The sequence below is a fragment of the Leptopilina heterotoma genome, unplaced genomic scaffold, assembly GCF_015476425.1.
Source record: "Leptopilina heterotoma isolate Lh14 unplaced genomic scaffold, ASM1547642v1 Lhet_212, whole genome shotgun sequence".
Classification (NCBI taxonomy): domain Eukaryota; kingdom Metazoa; phylum Arthropoda; class Insecta; order Hymenoptera; family Figitidae; genus Leptopilina; species Leptopilina heterotoma.
In genome coordinates, this window is record NW_025110930.1 from 783,390 (window position 1) to 805,335 (window position 21,946).

Genomic DNA, 21,946 nt, shown 5'->3' on the forward strand with positions numbered 1-21,946 from the left:
GATTGAAAATACGTCTCTAAAATTTTAAATGTTTAAATAAAGGCTGATGTTTTTGTTAATATTTCTAACTTGTAATTCTTTTTTTGTATTATAGATAGCACAACTTGTATACAAAAATTCCCCAGAGAAAATGAGCCTCCGGAAAGTATAACCACACATAAAATTCTGACCGCCATGCTAATTCAATGGGCGTCAGAATTTTATGTGCGTGGTTATACTTTCCGGAGGCTCAAATGTTAATTAAGGCATTTTTCGCAATTTTTCCATTGGTTTTTGTAACTTCTTAACCATATTTTTCATCCCATCATTCATTCATCATCCATTCTTCCTTATTAAAAAAAACAAAGAAAATAACTTATAATTTTATTTTGCAGTAAATGTCAACATTCTATATCAACACAACTATATTGGGGTACTTTTTAACCCCAGTTGTACTTCTACGTATGAGCCAATTATTTTTGCTGTCTACGGTGAAAAAATCATTGTTAACGAAATAAATGTTAAATTTTTTTTTAATCCAGTATCGTAAATTTTTTTTTAAATTTAAACAAAAAAATATTTAGTTCACTTGAAGATTTAAAGTTTTAGCGACTGCACTACTCAGACTGTCTGTCCCAACGGTAATATCTACTTTGATTTTCCTAGAGGGGACTATATCTGACCAATAAGGGATTCTACTCCTTTCAAACCTCCTCAACGTAACTTGAAGTAGATATTGCTGTTGGGACAGACAATCCTAACGCCTAATGCATTATTGCATGCGGGCACCCTCAATTATAGTTGGTAGTATTACTGTCTATTTATGTTTTCTCTTTCACAAAAAACATGTTACCTTAATAAATTGAAATTAAAAAATTAAAATAAAAATGTCAAATACTCCTTATTAGGAATCTATGATATTTCTAAAAATTTAAATTTAAATCAATACACACTAATGAAAAAAGTTTTACTTTCAGCCTATTTTTGAGCCTGAATTTAAGTTGTAAATGGAGTCAGACTTTTTTTTTCCTGTGTATAATTTGGGCATTAGTCGAGTTTCAAATGAACTGACCCTGATCAGTTTCTTATACTGTATAATTGATTTAATATTTTTGTAAGGATACAGTCATGAGTAATGTGTGTTGTCTGTTTGTTTGTGTACAGAATGATTGTTTGTGTGTTTGTCTGATTGATATGTGTGTGATTGTGACCAAAATTGTAAAAGGAGAGATAAGAGTAGTCTGTACTTCGGTGTGCGTGCGAACGGTTGTACTTAGAAATTACCTGACATTAAATTATATATATTCATTTTAATTATTTGTTTTTAATGTGCCATCCTCTCACATTTTGTTCTTTACAAGAAAAAAATTTATTGAAATAAAATAAAATGTTTTATCAAAAGTATTTAGAGAAATGTATACGTTTAGATTCTCTCTTCTTCTTCAGATTGTCAGCAAGGTTCTTCTAAGAGCCCTATTTTGAATAAAGCACAGTAGGGCAATTTCTATTTGTGTTACATATTTTGCAAACGTCCTGGGAGTAACCTGGTTAGGTCCACGCCAGATTTTCCTATAAAGGCTCTCTTGTGGCAAATGAAATTGTACTTTAACGGCAACTGAAGTTGAAATTAGTGTATACGTAACGTTATTATTAGAATGATTCTTGGAGAAACAATGCACGCAAATCTTGTCATGTAGGTACCTATTATTCCTAATTGCAGACAACCAAATACATTGACAATCAGAAAACCATCTAGTCTTCTGTATAGGATAAAATCAAGATGGCGGTTTTGCAATTGGGCTTGTCCTCGTGACGTCATTGGTTCATCGGCAACCAGTTAGGAGGACGCGAAAGCTTCGAAACTCCGCCTCTACCTTGTAGAATTTCATGCTGACTATACCATATATACAGAGAAGACTTGGAAATTTAAATAGCTAGTCAGTCGTCCGTTGACTGCGGTTCATTTCAGTTAAGTACTCTCAAGCGTAATTTTTAATGTTAGTAATATTTATAATATTTATAAACTGAATATTTTAAACGTATGAGTCAAAAGTGTAATATAAATAATATTAAATATAATTTTTAAAATGGAGTTTTAGTGTTATTGGATTTTTTAAATTAAACAAAGTTCTACTATGATTTGTTGTGTTTTTAAAAAAATATGAAGTGAAGATTTATCTTTCTTGTATGGAAAAAATAGTGGTCAGATACATGAGTACCTATAAAACAAATATGGAATGTAGTGTGAAAAGTTTTTGTCTTTTAAAGTGAGTGAATTTTGTTGTGTTTGCATTCTTTGTCATGGATTCATCAGTAGAGGAAACTGAACTAGATGTTGAATCTGTTAATGATGAATTGGAATCTGTCGAAGCTAAAATGCGATCAATTCCGAAACCTTTTACAATTGAAAGTTTAATTGGCAATAAGGGTCAAGCGGTAGGAGTCAATAAGGAATATATGAAGCCAAATGAAAAAATACGGGGAAATGAACAAAACTCTGATCAAGAAAAGGAATTTTTTTATCAGCAACATTGTCTTGCGACGGCAACATCAGCACTTCCAGGTTTGTAAAAGATTGCTATAATGATGATACAATGTTGTCAAAAGTAAAAAATTCACTACTAACCAGGACATTGTTTTAAATTTTTTTATGTAGGATTATTATACAACTCGTGGTTACCATTAAGAATGTATGGTGGCAATAATGGTCCAGTGATTCCTTCTCATCTCTCTGCAACTTATCCCTCACAACAAAATCATCAAAGTCAATTGTCTCACAATTTGACTTTTGGTTTAAGCAACTATCATAGTTCGGTATATTCTGCTAATCACACAATTCATCAAAGAACAAATTTAACAGACAGCGAAGATGACAGAAGCCTATCACCTTCTTCTCCCATTCAGGATTTATCAAAGTCACGTCAAGGTAAGTAATATTGAATAAACATTAAAGTTAAAAAAAAATTCCAGTTATACAACATTTTTAATTTTCCAATAACTTTCCTCTTTTCTTTCAACCTAAGAATACTTATAGCAAATTGCAAAATGTCCCCTTGGTTTCAAGCTTGCGGCGCAAACTTGCACTAAATTTTAGTCATCTTCCCCACAGTTTATCAAAGTACATCCATTATGAAAAACACAATTAATTAGAACGTTTTCTGACAAATATTATAGGAGTTCACTCCGCAAATTTGCTACCAGCTCGAGTCAAAATTTAGACCCTCTTTTGACCCTCAATTTTTAAACCTCTTTTGAACCTGAAAACGATGTGGAAAAAGCAATATTCCGATGTTTGGAAGTTGAAAAGAGGATTTCAAATTTTTTAAATTTCTATCTATATGCTAATAGATTTATTGAAATCATTCAAAAACTATTATTTGCATTTTTTATAGGGCAATTAAAGTATAACTCTGCGAAAAAAATTCCAATTATAGTTTTCGAAATATTTAAAAAATTCTTTTTTCGGACCTCTTTTAAGCCTCCTTACTTCTCTTTTCTGAGTGATGTAAAAATGTCCTAAACGAAATGATCTTATAAATTTATAAATTTTTTTTTTAAAATGAAAATTTCATGAATGCATTATATTAAGTTATCATCACTGGAAGGGTTTCAATTAATTTTTGTGCGAAAAGTTTGTTATTGAGGAGAAATGTTTCTGACAATAGTTGTGCTTTAATAAAAGAAAAGATTTTGTCCTAAATGAAAACTTGATTTAAAGTGCTTCCAAACTGTTTATTAATAATAAACAGTTTACTATTGTCAGAAACATTTCTCCTCAATAACAAACTTTTCGCACAATCGCACAAAAATTAATTGAAACCCTTCCAGTATGTATTACATACTGCCGTACTGACGAAGAAAGTCACTATCTACAAGGTGTAGATATAGTGACTTTCTTCGTCAGTTCGGCAGTATAGAGATATCGTAAGTGTAATAAGATTTACAAGTTGTAGAAAATAATTAAAGGTAACTTGAAAATTTGGCAATATTTGAATATATAAAGTTAATGGAAATAAAACGAAGATCGCTACATTCTGAGTAATCGATTTGTTGATTGCAATTAAAATGCTATAATGGTATATTCCCCGATATACATATATAATTCAGTCAATTCGAGACGATATGCAGCGTGTGTGGTATATATCATTCAAACCGTCTCTAATTAACTCGCATTTATATTAATGATCCTGGAGGAAGTAGAGAAGTGTATATATATAGACTATTTGTATACATCTCACTAGAAATCATGCCCCAATTAATGTGTATATATAATTAATCGAAAAGTATTTAATAGATCGCTATAGTATTCATTAAAAGTTTAATAATGTTTCTCACCAGTAAAAAGGAAAGTGAAATAAGTCTTAATTTAAAGATGTAACTTTTTAAGGAATAAACCTCTATGTTATCTTTATGCTATATGGATTTTATATGCTGATTAGTAGTGCTGAAGACATAAATTTTTCTATTACGGTCTTTGACAAATAGTCATCTTACAAAACAATGCATCGATTTTGACCTCTTCAGGACATTGTGATTCCCTAAGCGTTAATATAATAATTAAAAAATTAAAAGTAAACTAGCGTGATCTTCAGAAGATCTGAGATTTTTTGATTATTAATTTCGTGCCGATTAGAGTTATATGCTACTGGACTATTTTTAATCACATTTGGCCTAAAGTGAGACTGTGACAAAATTTACATAGTCGCTTTAGCTATATATACACGGAGAGACTTTAGTTACAAAAATTACTTTATTGTATTTCGATATTTCTAATAAAACGTAAAAATTTAGGGATAATCGAGGTACGATGATGATAGTTCTTATTATAATAATAAGTAGTGTTATTTTTTTTATCTAATACTACAGTCAACTCTACGAATAGTGCCGCTATCAATAGTGCCACTTCTCCTCTTTCTCGCTCGAGCTCTATCCCCACTTTAGCGACTCTAGCACGGCTTCTGAATTTCGAGTTTCCCCTAAGAGAGAAATATACAAACAGTGGGGGTACTACAGTTCCAAGAAAAGTCGTAAACGCTGTGCAATTTTGCGGCACTATTCATAGAGTTGACTGTATTGTAATTTTTAGGGAACAGAAGTTAGTATAAAAATTTAGAAAGAATATCATTTGATGTTAATGACAATTGCAAATACGAGAATATGAAACTTATTTATAATACATTCATATTATTTTATTTGTAAACCCACTATTTTGAATACTATTAAATGTAAAAAAAATTTAGATACTGTATTATTTTCAATACTAACACGCTCTGAAATGGTAAGCAGTTTGAATTTTTACAAAATTTTATTAGAATATTTTCACGAAGGTTTCCGAACAGTTCCGTCCACAACCGAAGACCAGTTAATGTTAGGCGAACACTCAGCAAACAACCGAGCGTCATCATCGTCTTGAAAGTATTTTGTTAAAACCGTTTCAAAAGTTATTAGTGATTAAACAATTGAATTGTGTAATAATATTATAATAAATCATGTATATATTTATATACATATGTATTATGTGTTAAAAAATGAGACGCATTCACAATAAAATAAAATCATAATTTAAAATCAGCCTTAAATTCAGTAATGCCTGCTTACATGTAAAATCCTCCAAAATTAATTTCGAAAAGTAACTACTGACTGCGTCTTAAAAATATTGCATCTTAATTTAAGATTTCCTTCCTGCCTTAAAATAAGATTTTCTTACATTTATGGTCTAAAAAGTTGTATCTCCTTTCAAGATACTGTATTACACCGTGGCAACACCCAAATCTTTGTAATTACTTTAAAATGTTTATTCTTAGATACATAATAATTAAAGGGTCGTTAAGAGCCAATTATATGATACACATATGTAGCTCGTTTGGAAATATACGAGCCAAGTAGCTAGTCTTTACTGCCACACTCACATTGATTGTCATTTTTATATATAGGTATATTTATGACTATATGTGTACCTATAACATTGCAACATATTAGACATGTTTATATTATAAATGAAACAAGAATTAAAAATTAAAAACATTTTTAATTGCAACTCTAAATACATGTAGAACCCCAATTATCCAAATTAATGTGATCGTAACCTATATACCACGAAGTAGACGAAAACTTGAATAATATACGTACTGATTATACTCATTAGAATTTAATATTTTTATCCATACAATTCAAATCAAAAAAATATTTTCCAGTGCAATGATTTTTGCTAAGATCAAACAATACTTTTGAATATTTTGTGTACATATAAAATTAATAGTGAAAATTTCAAGAATAAGGGGTTCATTTTTTAAACTCTTAAATATTGAAGATTTACAAAAAATATGTAGTAATAATGATTATTTGCTGCGAAATATTTGCAAGAATTAAATCGAAAAAGAAAAGAGTTACTATAACAAATCAGTGCGTATTTGCACGCAGAACGACGGGAAGTGAATAAATAATTGTTTAACGTATGCTGTCGGGCAGTTTATTGATGTTTTGCCGCCTTGAAATTTCGTATGCGAAAGGAAAAACCTTCGGGGAATTTATCACTACTCATTTATAACATACCCAACTTTTTGATATGCACCATGTCCAAGAAAAAGATGATGCAGATTAATCTGAATTAGTATACTTTTCTCTGCTAATGACAAACATTTTTCTATATGAATATGATAATTTTTTACACTGCAGTTATTATCAACTACAACATGTTCAAGTATTTAGGAACATTCATCAAAGTTGGCAAACATTCTTATGACGCGACTATAAAGCGTACAGAGAGGAAGTGTTATAGAATTTCAAAAATAATCCCTAATTGATAAATTGAGCATCGCAGGCAAGTAAAACCCCAAAAATAAGTAGACATATGGACTCAATTTGTGTATGAACTCTAATACACGTCTTGAAAAGAAATTGGATTTGAGAAATCCTTTTTTGTGTACAAAAAGTTTGGTACATAATTATATTATTCATATGCATTGAAAAAAATGTATTTGATTAAAAAAACTAATTACTTATCTATTAGCAAATAAATACTTACTTGATTCAAATAATTTTTATTTAAATCAATTTGGTATTTGAACAAATAATTTCAGTATTTGCAGCAAATATGAATTACACCATTTAATTGACTTAAATCAAAATTATTTGATTCAAGTAACTGAAATAACTGAAATAACTGATTACTAGTCAATAAGTATAACTGCAAAAATATTTCAATCTTTCCAATATTGCATTAGTTTACAAAAGTTTTAGTTATTTTGACATAACCTAAAAGTAAGTTTAATAATAATTAATCATTATTAACTGTTTAATCAGTAAATATTATTAAATCATGCAATCAAATATTGTGACTATTTACTATCAAATTATTTTTAACTAATTGAAATTTATAGAAAGCCGATTCGTATAATTTGCTGAACAGTTTTGTAAAATGTTATACATTTTCAGCACGGTGCAAAATTATTCTAATTAACTTTGAAATAAATAGTATAATAATAATTAATTTCAAATAAAATTATTTTTTCCATGTTAATTTAAACATTTTGACTTATTCTTTAAAAAGCTTTCTGGTATAAAAACATAATATTTTGTTAAATAATAATAGTCGACATTTTTTTAACTCGGTAATAAATCGTATAAGAGTATAAGATAGTATAAGATTAAATGCAAAGCAACAACAATGTAACAAAAATATTGTTCACTTATACCTACTTGATCGATGTCATCCTGCATCCCTGCATGTGACCTCCGTCCTGGACCTGCACTCATCAGTTTACTTCTTTTGATCTGAAGAATAACACTCACACGCGATTTCACGAATTTCGAACACTTTCTAACCGCATGTGTTAGTAATAATTGAAAAAAGACAACATTTCATGCGATCGCGGTTTTAGATATTACGAACACTCCCGAAATAAATTTAAAGCTAAATTGGAAAAAATTAAAACACTACATGTTATTTAATTACTATTTTTAGGTAATTTGAACACTCCCGAAGCTAGCACCTATACTTGTCTGTAATTGTCTAATAGACATAAACATGACAGACGAAAATTAGAATTGAGGGTGATTTTAAGGTACGACCACAATTTTGCAGGCGGACCACAGGGCTACTGTGAAACTGTGATCATACCTTTAGAAATATTTGCGTAATTTCTGACATTCGACGTTATTTTTTTAATTTTGCACTTTTTCTTTCTTTTTGTTTTAACTAGAATGATATTTTAGTCGTTTCAATTTCAAGACGTTTGCTCCCGTTCCTCGCGTCACATTAGAGGGGACGTACGAAATTACGGAAAATAAGGTTATAAACTGACAGGTACTTTTTTTCTGTTGCTACGGTTGCTACCATTTCCACTCTCAAAATTTTATTTAAGTATTTAATTAAATATAATTCTTGTATTAAATAATAGAAATAGTTGTGTAATGTAGGTGACAATATTTTACACTTTATTACAAATCAACTTTGGAAACACGTGGTCACACGAATACGAAAAGCTCAAAGAAAATTCTTAACTTTTGTACCGCACTGCCCCTCGCACTGAAAATGCACAAGCAACTATAACGTAAAGACGGAGAGGGGATGCGCTTTGAAGAAAAAGACGTTAAGCAAAACAAAGTTGCAGGTTATGTTATTATATTAGTTTTGTGAAATGTTAACATTTATGGTCAACTTCTAATTAGTTAATAAACACGTAATTAAGGGGCACTTAGCCTTCGTTGACATGTTATATTCGTGTATAAAGCTGCTCTTAGCACTATTCAACTTGTCATTCGATAACTGTAATAAGTATGTATACATATCCCTTACAATTGGTAAATATAGTATTTCACTATATAACTATATATATTCTGATTGATATTTCTAATTATATTTTTTGACTCTTTTCTCAACAAAAATATTTAATAATAATATACTCACTAAAAATTAAAAAAGAATCCTTTACTCAAATTAAAAAGATAACAAACATAACCTACAAGATTTTGCTTCTAAGGTTTCTTTTCTTCGTAACCCGTTACATATATTAAGTTTTTAGTAAAATTTTACTATAATTGTCAGTCTCACCTGATTCACTAAATGAATTAGTCAAACTGTTCTGTCTACTTTTAATAAAATAAATCTACTAATTCTTGGTCTAATTATGAAAATCAGTAAAAAATATCACTGTTCGGAGTAAAATTATTATACACTTAATCATTTGGTCGATGATTTTTCGTCATTTCATTAATAACTTTTTATACTAATTCAGATTTAGAGAGAAAATATTTCAAAGAAGTATATTATTAACTTTTATCCATAATAACCACGCAATCAATAAATCAATTTATCGTTTTGCATTTAAGTATATAGGAATAAATACAAAATTTATCACGTTTATTACAGATTCTGAAAACAATAAATAGTGCGATTAAGTAAAATATATAGAAAATTACATTGTAATTATATAGATACCTTTTGATTGACATTTTTTTAAATTCGATTTTATTTAAGATGAAGCACCTGTCAAAGCTTAATTTTTACCTACTAAAGTTATAATAATAGAGAGATATTATTAAATCTTTTCTTTTAAAAGCATTGATGAAATAAAATATACGGTACCGTACATTTATTTAAACTGAAAATCGATATTTCATATCTATTTTTGATTTCTTATATTTGTTATGCACAAAAAGAAAATTATTTAATAATACTTATGAAGCAAAAATAAACATGTTTGCAGCACTCGTATTAAAAACAATTAAATGCAAAAATAATTATTATTTTCGTTTTTTTATTTCAGAAACAGACAGCATTTTAATAATAATTATTTTTTAATATCCATAGTGGATTTCGAGAGAAGTAAACAAAATATATCCTCATATATATTTAAAAAAAAATGTTTAAATATAAAATGACTTTATTTCTATAATGAGAATATTAAGAATGCAATTTAAGTCGCAAATAGAACTGAAGTATATATTCCTAAATTTAGCTAATCGTTTTTTCAATGTAATTATTCTTTAGCATTAATAGTTAAATACGGCACATACTGAATATGAATAACTTTATTTCTGTAGTCTTGATTGAAAAGTACTGAATTAAGGAATCAATGAATTCACAAATGAGTTCATTGAGCTGAAAATAGCAGTGTAGATATTAATTTTTCAATTTTGTTAACTTCTCGATTTGTATATTTATCTTTGTCAATGAATAAATTTTTGAATGAATCGAACTTTGAAATCTTAAAATTAATATTCTTTCTTGCTTTTAAAAATAAAGTATTCGATAATTAAGAGAATTGTTTAGAATAATATTTATATATGTAATGAAGATATTGATAAATTTAGAAACAAAATTTAAAATAGAAAAAAAATCTGTAATATAAGATTGCTATAAAGTTTGTCAAGTTTGTATTCAAGAAACAATAATTATTAATCCTGTCATAAGGGTACTGAGCATAGTTTTTATTTCAAGTTTACAGTTTAGAGACAATTTTAATGCACATTGCAAACTTCCTGGGTTTATGTGAGAGGATATTGAGAAAAAAATAAAGCAAAGGAAGATATACATTTGTTTCTAGCCAATCAAAAAGATATGTATAATCTAGTATTTTATATGAAATCGAAGTTTCGTATATAGTATATATTGTATGCGTATATAGGCGATCGAAGTATTAAGTATAAAGTCATGTGACAATAAGCAAAGCTCGATTTTGCGACGGACTATAACTTATATTACAACTTTGGAAACAGGTGATATCAGCAGACTGAACAGTTGTTGGTCGTTGTGCTGCGTTAAATCGAAGGCCTCTGAATAAGTAATAATGCAAAAGTGCAATTATCCGTTTCTCTATCTGTATAGTAGTACCACAAAGCATTGACTGTCACACTTACAATGAATTCTATGATTGATTATTTGATTTCCAGCAAGATTTGCCTTTCTCTAATAAATATTAATCGAGTGCCTACCTATTTTGAATCTTCTATCCTCGGATGTGGATCGATTCATTTCTGAGTAAAGGTTTTATTTTATTCCCCTTTTAATCACTCTAAAGAAAAAATTAAATAGTTATAAGACATTTTTTCTCTAAACTTTCAAGTTTTTTACGAAAAGTTATTAGGGTTTACTGCTATTATACAGAAATTCATTCTTTTAGGGTGCATGACCATATTCTGATAATTAAATTATTATGATAAATTAAAACAACAGTTACAGTTAGTTTTTCACTAATGATGATGCAACTGGTTTTCAGGGTCAGAAAATGGACGAGTTTCGGCAGACAGTGAAGATGAGAGTGGAGGAAATGAGGCAGAGAGTATTGGCCAAGGATCCTCCTTAGCAAACAGTACGAGTAGTTCGAACAATAAAGCACGTCGCCGACGAACGGCTTTTACTTCTGAACAGCTTCTTGAGCTTGAACGTGAGTTCCACGCGAAAAAGTACCTCAGCCTCACGGAACGCTCGCACATTGCTCACGCCTTGAAGCTCTCCGAAGTGCAGGTAAAGATTTGGTTTCAAAATCGCCGAGCCAAGTGGAAAAGAGTGAAAGCCGGTCTCACAAGTGGAGGTGCTGGTCCAACCAGCCGACATTCTGCAGGAAGTCAGCACTCGAGTTCTGGTCCCAGAATCGTGGTCCCAATCCCAGTTCACGTAAGTCGGTTAGCGGTCCGAGCTCATCACCATCATTTGGAAAAGTGCCCTCAGTCCCAACCAAGAACCACAAATTGTAATATCACCAACTCTTCAGCCCTCGGACATCTCGGAAATAGTCTATCCTCTAGAATTTCTTCAACCATCTCCAATGGTACATCCTTGAATCTTGGCTCAAATACCCTCAGAGCTTTTTCTACTCCTCAACACACTAGTTCAGGAAGGTAGCCAGTAGTTTAATTCAATTATTTATTTATCATAACGTATTGTACAAATTATATCTTGAATGTAGTACGAACAAATTTTGATATACTCAAACACTATCTCTTCCAAATTAGAGATTTTATTCGCATATTTTCAACGTTTGAGTGAATGTATTTATATTTATTAAATTTAGCCGCATTTTTAAAATGTGATTTGTCAAAATTCATGATCATTTCGAAGATCTATACACAACAATTCACTAAGGATGGATATTCTGTAGAATATCAGATATAAAGAGTTAACGAGCGACAGATTAATCGACGAAACATGTACTCCATGGAGATTCCGCGTCAACCAACAAAGGGTGAAACGTCAAATACATATTCAGTGAATAACCGCGCCCATGGCTTTTGTATCTATATGTATATAGTAATCGTACTACATAAACTATACACAAACCTATATATATTCATAATCAATCTTAAGCGGATATTGCGAAAATAATTCCAGAAAATTAAATTAACGCCAATTTTAAATGATAAATGCCAAAATTACAAGTGTTTAATAAAAGATACACAATAGGGTATTAGATAATTTGTGGCCAGCGTCAGTTTTATATTTATATTCCATTTTTTTATTATTATTAATATCTCATAGTAATACTTTCTGCAATTATTGAAGTCTTTCACTTAAAAATTAAAATAAAAAAAAGAATTTTAGTAAATTCGAGGAAATTGACCGAAACTGGCTTACAGAGGCCAAAGATTCACTTACTCTATAGAACATATATATGAAATAGTTTCCAAAATAAAAAACAAAACTTTTTGTATATTACAATTATATCCAGTAAAAAATTGACAGGTTACACACCATCTGAAATAATATGCTAGCTTTTTTATTTTTTTAGTATTTTCCTTTATATATATTTTTTTGAAAGAAATCAGCAAAGTATATATAACTTTACAATACACAAACGTATGAGTACAAAACAAACAATACGCATTTTGTTTGCGTAAGTGCATTTTTGTTCGACATTTTGCATTTTTGCATTTTTGTTCATTTTGTGTATCATACCTGGAAAACCTGGAAATGTCAGAGAATTTTATAAACCTTGAAAAAATCTGGAAAAGGCAGGGAATTTTGATCGAAATCCTGGAAAATTGTGGTTTTCTCAAGCTATTGTGTTTATTCTAGAAATCTAATATTTCACTTAAATATTTCAAAATCAATTCAATTTTATAAGAGTTGCATTTACAATTTTCATATAAGTAGATGAACTTCAAAAGATTTTGATTTAAAATTTTGTAAAATTTCATTTTAGTTAAAAACACAAAAACAAATTGAATTTTGAATCAATTACAAATGATTGCAGAAATTCAATTATTTTCAAAAATTTTAATAAAATTCTTGTCAAAATTTTAATTATTTTCAAAAACTTTTCTCAATTCAATGATTTTTAATATCTACTATTTTAATAAAATTACCCAAAAGAGTTTAATTATTTAAATACAATTTTAATAAAGTTGTACGCAAAAATTTAATTATTTTTATAAATAATAAAAATTTCACAGGAATTCAATTATTTACAAATTATTTTCATATATTATTCAATTATTTTTATAAATAATAACATTATTTACAGGGATACAATTGCTTTCATAAATAATAAAACTCAATGTTGAATTTCAATTATTTTTAATACAATTTTAATGGAATTTCTTGAAAATAGTTATTATTCTTAAAAATGTTATTAAAATTTATCAAAGAAATTTAATTTTTTTAATGACCTTTGCTTCAAATTAACCTAGAAAACCTGGAAAAGTCAGAGAATTTGAAAAGACCAAAAACGTGACAAACCCTGCGGTATGTTTATGAACACATATTTAATATGGCATTTAATATAATTAAACATTCTGAAATAAACATTCATTGAATGCCTACACAAGTTTTGACACGCAATTGAAAAATTGCATTATTTTGCTTAACAAATTTATAAATCATATTTCTAATTAATTTTTGTAAATAATAATTTGACATTTATTCACATAGGTAATATATTTCGTGTCTCAAACGCCAAATTTGGTACTTTTTTGTAACCAAAATGAGTTTTATTCAACACAAATAGGTACATGAGAAGCTATTTTCTTCTAATTTTCTCACTTCATTTTAATGATAAGAAATTTTGTGCCATGGCCTCAAATTTAGCAGATAAATTATATTTTAGCGCAATAATGACTTGAGCCTGAAGTTTACTAGTCATCATCAAATTTTATAAATATTTGAACATCAATATGAAACATTTTTTAATTTGAAAAAAAGTGTTTTAATTTTAATTTAATGTACATATATATAAATGTATAGAATAAATTCGTGTATTTATAAATCATGAATTTATGATACAACTCATTAAAATTAACTTTACCGTTATTGTCTCACTGATGTTCGAGCACAACATTGTATATAATATATTATGTTGTATTATTATGACTATAATACGATATCAAACTCTTTACTATGGATTAAATAATATTTGGATTTATATACACATATATTATTTATTGTTTTATCAGTGATTTTAAGGGCAAATAATATTTCAAGATACTTTCAAGATACTTTGTTCTTTCTTTAAATCTTTTATAATAATATACACTAATTTGTATTTAAATTTAGTTGTACGAAATACGAATATCTGAAACTACAAACTTTACACTCTCGGGCTTATATATAGAGAATATTTGAAACTCAACAATTAGAATATTTGTTGTGTGCAGACAATAAGAAAGCTTAAATTCTTTGATAATGATTTAAAAATATATATATAAATAAATATTTACATACTTTATAAGTGTGTAAGTGAATATTCATTTACATTGAACGTTATATGTATGAAAGACACAATAAAAGAATGAAATAAATTATTTGAATTTCAAGTTTAATACATGTTTCTTTTGAGACAATATACCTATTTTTCTCCCTATTTTTAAATTCAGTGATAAAGTGTATCTTATAGGTGTTTTGTTTTGAATATGTTAATAAGAACATATAGCTAATAATGAATTGAGTGCATTAGACAGAAATAGTGAACATAATATACAAAAGGGCGTGAACGCGCCCCCCGGTAGCAGAGGTTTAACAATTTTTATTCAACAATGTGGCTATTTAGATAATTTGTCACTATTGAAAAATGCAAGCGACAAGCCCCCTTCAGGACCCGTCCATCCTTTGTCGACTTCTGACTCCTCTCATGGGAAGTCAGCAATGACACGAAAGGTGATTCTCTTCTCTGTGTGTGCATTGTGTACGTCTAACTATGAGGGAAGTTTTGTGCAAAGGAGCGACACGGATTTTTAAAAGAGTGTATATATCTAGTTTTAAAAGGATCCCGAAAACGAAGGCTGACATAAGGCCAAATACCTCGTGGGCGTGACACACCATATGCGATAAACTGTTAGGCTTTTTGACCAAGTATAATGCTCGTTATACTCTGGTAAGGCTAATTCGTTTATTTCGAATTCATGAAGGGTACGCGCAAAGTCGCAACATATAGATGTACCGGCATTGCACCATTGCATGTTGTTGTTTCCAAAACTATTGTTACCGCACCTAGCGCAGGTGCAGAAACATGCGAGGTATTTTTTGCTCTTTTCTCTCAACCTCAACTTGCGGAACATTTTTATTTTCTTTAAAAATCAAATTTCTCGTAGAAGAGATTATAGAATTTGGATGCAATTACGAGCATCAGCAGCATCTCGTGTAAGTGCAATAAGTCGAGAGAATTACGCGGAATGAAGGGAAGTGTATAAGGGGTGGAAGTATAGTTATATGTACAGGAAAGAGCGCGGTCGTTTCATCTTAGCAGTTACCGATGGGGATAAATCATCTCGGTTCCGCCACGCCTATACCAAAAGGACTCTGAGCAAATTCCCCTCGTGCGCAACGAACATATATCTGGCTGTTAGAAATTAACAATCAGTAAAAAATCGTAATATGCCATATCTAACGACTATAAAGTCATAAAAGCAAAGTTGTCAAAGAAAAACATACTGCCGCGCCGAGCCGAGCCGTATCACCTATATCTTTTCCTGCGTTTCGGATATTTCCCGATCAATGAATAAATGAGAATGACCGCTGAAAAGTGCAATAGCCTCATTAATTGCACATAACGGACATATAGAATCTCGATATTCTCTATTCACTTGATTCACTGCTAGAGACTATAATATAAAGTGTATGGTCAGTTTTAACAAGAAAAAGAAATACTTACTAACAACAAAAAGTCTTTTGGCGAATATAAGACGTATATTTATCGAACTATGCTTCTAATCTCTACACATTAGAGGCTTTAATGCCACATGAAAGTTACATCAAGTCACGTGCTTATGCACTTAGGAATATTCAGCGCTTCATCGTCTCTTATTGATAGTTGAGACAGACAAAATATGACGCGTGTCTTTACAAGATGTGGGTGGACCGCAAGAGATTTATTGCAGTTGGAAATGTTCCTTTCTGAAAGCCAGAAAATTCTGTGCTTGACACAAAAGGAAAGATACCAAGAAAGAAAACCACACAGTATAAAGAAATCAATACAATGACACTTGGAAATAATTCTATGAATTCTATATTTTTGTCAAGTATATATTGTTGCCGCGTGCCGTCTTCCATTAACATTTGTTATACATATTTATGCCATCTTTTTTGTACAAACAGATTTTTTATTCAGAAGTGCGTCCGCATGAGAAGGGCCCACTTTGTCGATTTTATTTTACGAGATCATACTATAAAGTGCCTCACTTTCAATTATACGTTTACGATGACAACATTGTCGCAATTAAAACAAATAATAGTTTTCAATTTTTAACTAACATGGATATAAACTGTAAACTGGTTTTTATTTAAATTACGTTTTTGACACTTCTAACGACAAGTCCAAAATAATCAAAATGGTCCCTTTTCATGCTGACGTATATTAAAAGAAAAAAAAGAAAAAAGTTAGTAACAAAAATGAAAGAAAATAAATGTTTATAATAAATTATAAAACATTTGAAATCTGAGGCATCAGTTGGCCATTGAGAAAAAAAATTAGTTCTGCTCTCTTGTGTAATTTCACGGCCACTTTTGGTAGATCGGTCAAATTGACTCAATTTCACTGGGGTGTAACGTGTGTGAGAAAAAATTATAAGTGATCCAAAAAAAAGGGTGACACCTTTCTATGTATAAGGGAGAGTCTAATAGTTTGGAGATAAAAAAATTAACTTTGCTAAGTTGTCAGTCTGTTAGTTAAAAACTAATTTTAGTGTTGGTTTTTATATTATAATAATTTAATATATTAGGTATATATATATTTAATATATTATAAATAACTAAAAAAATAAACTCCATTATACGCGTACATACGTTGAAATCTATAATTACATAATATAAATTTGCAGTGATAAAATTTTTATCATTTTATTTTTCAAAGTGAAAGAAAATCAATACATTTTATTTAATCGGCGATATATTTATTCCTTTATACAAATATAACCTGCTGAACAGAATAATTCATTCATCCTTACTCATTCATGAAATTACGTCTGATTCAATGAAAAATGAAATCTATATAAAACTTTCACAAGCATGTTAACTTGTTTGTGTCTGTCATCCACTACATTGAAAAGTTAAAAATATGGTAATTGATTCAGAAAAATTTAGCGAATACTTTTTATTTATAGGAATAGAGAAAAGCGGGACTTATAATAATTAATATTTATTATAAATACCTAAAAAAATAAGTGATATAGGAGAAAAAGTCCTATTCTGATATCCTCTCAATTGCAATCAAATTTAATTAAAAACATTTTTTTTATCAATATACGATAACAATGATTATCGAATATATGAGAGGCAAATCCTCAAGTGAAGACTATTACTTCTGTATACAATAATTTTATGATTTTACAATAGAGGAAAATTTATATTAAAATTAGAGAATAATAATTCTTATATTAATACTTATATAAATTATTAACTCTTATTATTACTTTTGTTTGAAAATAGAATAATTTGTCTCAAATTGATTAAATGTTTCGATTTTAAATAAAGAATTAATTTTTTTTTCTTATTAAAATAGTATTTTTTATTGAAATATTGATAATCTATATGGGGCATTCGTTTTAATTTTTAATTGAATTTTATTCTATAAAGAAAGAATTATTTTTAATATCTTATATACACTATTTTGAAAAAGAATTTAATGTACTTTAAATCGTCTTTATATTTTCCAAAATTTCTCGCAATTTCTTTAAAAAATTCCTGTTTGTAATCTCTAATACACCTGATATTTTAAAACACCCCTCCCCCCTCTTCTTAAATTTTATTAAAACTGTACGTGAAATATATGAAATATATGTGAAAATGAAACTTATACCTTTTCTAGTTCCCAGTCCCTTGTGTTTTATTAAAAGATTATTCTGTTTGCTAATTTTAGAGAATTGAAATATAAAAATTGTGTTTTCGAAAAAATTTATAAAAATTAGTACGAAGTTAAGTTTTACAACATTAAATTGATTTTCATATTTTTTCTTTAAATGTGTCTTTACTATTTTAAAGACACATTTTATTTTCATTTTTATCTTTAAATTTTTTAAAATGTCTAATAAATGCTAAGGAATTATATGGGAACTAGAAAAGGATAAGCATTTCCTTTTCACATGAATTTCAAACAAAATTTGAGGGTGTGTGTTTTGAGATATTAAAAATATTAGATTTCAAACTATTTCTTGGAAAAATTAAGAAAGAAAAAAATGTAAAGAAAGTTAAAAGTTAATTAAATTTTGTTTCAAAATATAGTATTTTATATATAAGTATTATAAAGTTTCTTTTTATTTGAAATATAAAGTCTCTGGTTATTATTACAATCTTGTAAAGCAATAATTAAACAAACTTTTAAGTATAACTTTTTATTATTTCTAAACTTTTTTTGATACCACCCCTGTTCTCTCGATTGTTCAAAAACAACTTTTGTCTCCAATTATACACATTTTCGCTCAAATACCTAAATATTCAATGAAGAATTCTTGGGGTTGATTGAATCAATTTATTTGATTCTCTGTAAACAGAAAATTACTCTTTGTTACTCAGTTTCGACCCACTTTCTTCTGTTTAAGAAAGTTTTACAAAAGAGAATATATTGTAAACTTTCTGGAAGTTTTCACGGAGATTTCACCGCAACGATAGGGTGTTGTTCAAATTTCCTAACACTATGTTAACTTGAAAGTATCAAATTGCAACAACGAATTGATAGCAAAAAAGTGGATTAAATAAAAAATTGCTCCAAATTTTAGCATCAATTTGATCCACTTTGGTATCAATTTGATACTTTCAAGAAAATTGTGAATAACATCGTGAAGTTAAGTTACCACCAAATAGTAATTCTGCGATTATTATAAAATGCTAAGCTGAAAAGGATTTTACATATTTAAAAGTTTGCTCATAGAGTCGTTTTTTTAATCACAAATTTTTTTTCATCACTTTTAGAATATTTTTTACAGTATAAATAAATAGGATAAAGTTCAGAATGTGTGCGTGGGTTCCTAAAAGAGAGACAAAGGTTGGTACATAAGGGTGGTATAAAGGGGGGTTTTTCTCCCACTTCTATGTGGGTGACCTCAGAGTGTAATTGCTCTTGGGCGTGGTTGATGGGCGGGACGATTCTGATATTATACAACACTACTGTGGAAATGGGGAGAGAACCTTTAATTTTTCATGGGAAAACATTTGAGGACAAAAAAAAATTAAATGTTTCTTTTGTAATTTTATGCATATAAATTTTGTGATTGAAACAGATGAGCCTTTTTATTATTCAGTTTCGCTCCGGATATAAGGAATTTATTATTTTGTACATTGTGCGTTTTCTTAAAATATTTTAAAATAGTAGGAAGAAAAGCTTGCTGCAAAAAATCTTATCTTAATAATTTGGTAGTCAAACTTTTAAGTTGTTTCATAAAATTTATCAAAAGCATCTTAAAAAACATTTGCGGTCTTTAAGATAAAGGATGGAAAAATGAAATGTTATTATTTACAATAATAATCTACATTAATATTAATTAATATTAATACATTAATAATAATCTACACTGAACGTTCTTGTAGATAATAACATCTCATTTTTCCAGTACTAAAATTTGCCTAATCTATAGTTTTAAACTTAAAAATACTTTTTAATCATACTTTGGTTACAAACTTTGTTTCTTCTATATGTATATAAAAGTATATCGATCTGCAGTGCATAAATTTTTGAAGCGAAAGATTTATTTTGTTTTCCATAAATACGATAAATACACGTATATAAATAAATGGCGATCCACCTTTTTGTGGTAGATCTTCCGAAAGCTCTCGCTTTGCAGTTTTTCAGTTTATTGGACATTTAAATGTTACTACATTTTCGTAATGCTTCTTAAACTTGCAAGACAATTTAGGACAGTCCGTGTGACTATTGGCCTCAGGGTATCATAGTGCGGTCCACGCCCCGCTGACTGGACTGTTTTTTATTGCCAGCAAACCGATCGAACCGAATAAGAGTTGTCCGACTTGGTTGCCACGAGAATACTCTGAATCGTCAGAGACAACAATTTCATCCCTGCGTGTCGTGCGGTAAACGAGGATCAAGAGGGTTCGACTTTCGTATGGACAGTTGTTGTTTGAGTCAGCGTCGCTTCGAGCTATCGACAAAATTACCGCAAAATAAAACAGTCTTAACACATAAATATTGTATCATCTGAAAAGATAATCAAATGTTTTAGAAAAATCTACTATGTCTCTAGAGATTCATTCCAAGATCTAAATTTATTATTTAATTGTACTGAACATTTTAAATAAAACTTTTCCACAGCAAAAGTGTTTAAGCCCGGTTATTGAAATTAGAAAAAATAAGATACTTTAATTCGGTGTAAATTATTCGTCTTGTCATGATATATGCATATAATCCTTTGAAACAGCTAATAGCTATCTTTTTCGATGCAATCTTGCCATTGGGTAGGCGTTTTATTAATTTGCTAAGCTGCGGTTAAAGTTAACTCTCATCTGTTTGATCGTCTTTCCAAATGAAACCCCATGACCAAGCAAATATTCAACCTTTTATCACAAGACAGTTCCGAGCAACTTGTATCCACAATGACGCAATTAGTTTTTGAAAAGAAAATCGTTCTACATAAAAAAGAGGAATAATTTTACAGTAAAAAATTCACTAAAATGCAAACATTTATCATAAAAAAGTGAAAAATTTATGGAAAAAGTCGTATGTATTGACTTAAAGATTATTCAGAAAACGTATCAATTTCATGGTATTGGATTTAAACTGTGTTTCGCAAGACGAAAAGTTCGGCGCGCCGCTACAACAACGTCTGCATATCAAATTGTTTGCGATCGCTGGGCATGCAGATCTTTTTATTTTTCATTTCTACACCTTCGCCTTTTCATCACCTCAACTTACCGACAATAATAATTTCCTGTATACATAATCAGTTACAATCACAAGCACACATTTCGATTACTACATTATGTGCTTTTCAATTTATTTACCCTCGTATTTCCGAAACACAGACTTTGGAATAGAAACTTCGGAACAAATCTTTAAAGTTATTAATAACGTTCAATGCATCCGAGACTCTAAAATGCACTTTCGGTGTCTAAGAGACTAAAAATATTATCTCCAAATAATTGATATTATGAAATACAGTATAAGAAAAAGTAAACAGAATAGAAATATAGTGACTAAAAGCACAACAATAGGTGTCATATATTTGATTGTATATAGACGACATATCAGTGGTTTAAATTATAAGATATGTGTGTCTAAACTTACACGTTAAGGTTTTATTGACGGGCCCCCTATAAACCCCTATTAATGTGGTGCAAGAAAATGGGGTGCCTAATGGTACATTCTAGTCTTATATACTAGGGCGAGGAACTAGGAGCGAATTCTATTACGCGTTGCTACTTCATTTATAATTCACGTGTGAGTCAAGCGCGCACATCGTACTGAATAAAAGTTTAATTTTAACTTCTACACTTATCTCCAAATAACTTAATTATTTTTTCCAATTTAAAACCTTCCCGCAAAAACTAATGTACCAATATTTATTCCTCACTTTATAGCATACATTAAAA

At 29.2% G+C, this 21,946-nt stretch overlaps 1 protein-coding gene across 2 annotated transcripts; it reads left to right on the forward strand.

The window, feature by feature from the left end:
• The first annotated feature begins 1,146 nt into the window (after positions 1-1,146).
• Positions 1,147-12,012, forward strand: LOC122501648 (homeobox protein unplugged-like). Of its 2 annotated transcripts, XM_043611272.1 has the most exons (4): positions 1,147-1,672; positions 1,748-2,542; positions 2,636-2,905; positions 11,199-12,012. In XM_043611272.1, exons 2-4 carry the CDS (start codon positions 2,281-2,283, stop codon positions 11,822-11,824), a joined length of 1,158 nt encoding a protein of 385 aa, XP_043467207.1. In that variant the 5' UTR covers positions 1,147-1,672; positions 1,748-2,280; the 3' UTR covers positions 11,825-12,012. The 2 variants fall into 2 exon arrangements, with proteins under 2 accessions (XP_043467207.1, XP_043467206.1); XM_043611271.1 differs by having other exon boundaries at positions 1,147-2,542.
• Positions 12,013-21,946: the final 9,934 nt, after the last annotated feature.

Bases quoted from the DNA above. Each gene is read 5' to 3' on its own strand.
- LOC122501648 (XM_043611271.1), top strand. From the start codon at position 2,281: ATGGATTCATCAGTAGAGGAAACTGAACTAGATGTTGAATCTGTTAAT. The intron at 2,543-2,635 runs GTTTGTAAAAGA...TTTTTTATGTAG, and splicing joins GGCAACATCAGCACTTCCAG to GATTATTATACAACTCGTGG. The intron at 2,906-11,198 runs GTAAGTAATATT...ACTGGTTTTCAG, and splicing joins TTTATCAAAGTCACGTCAAG to GGTCAGAAAATGGACGAGTT.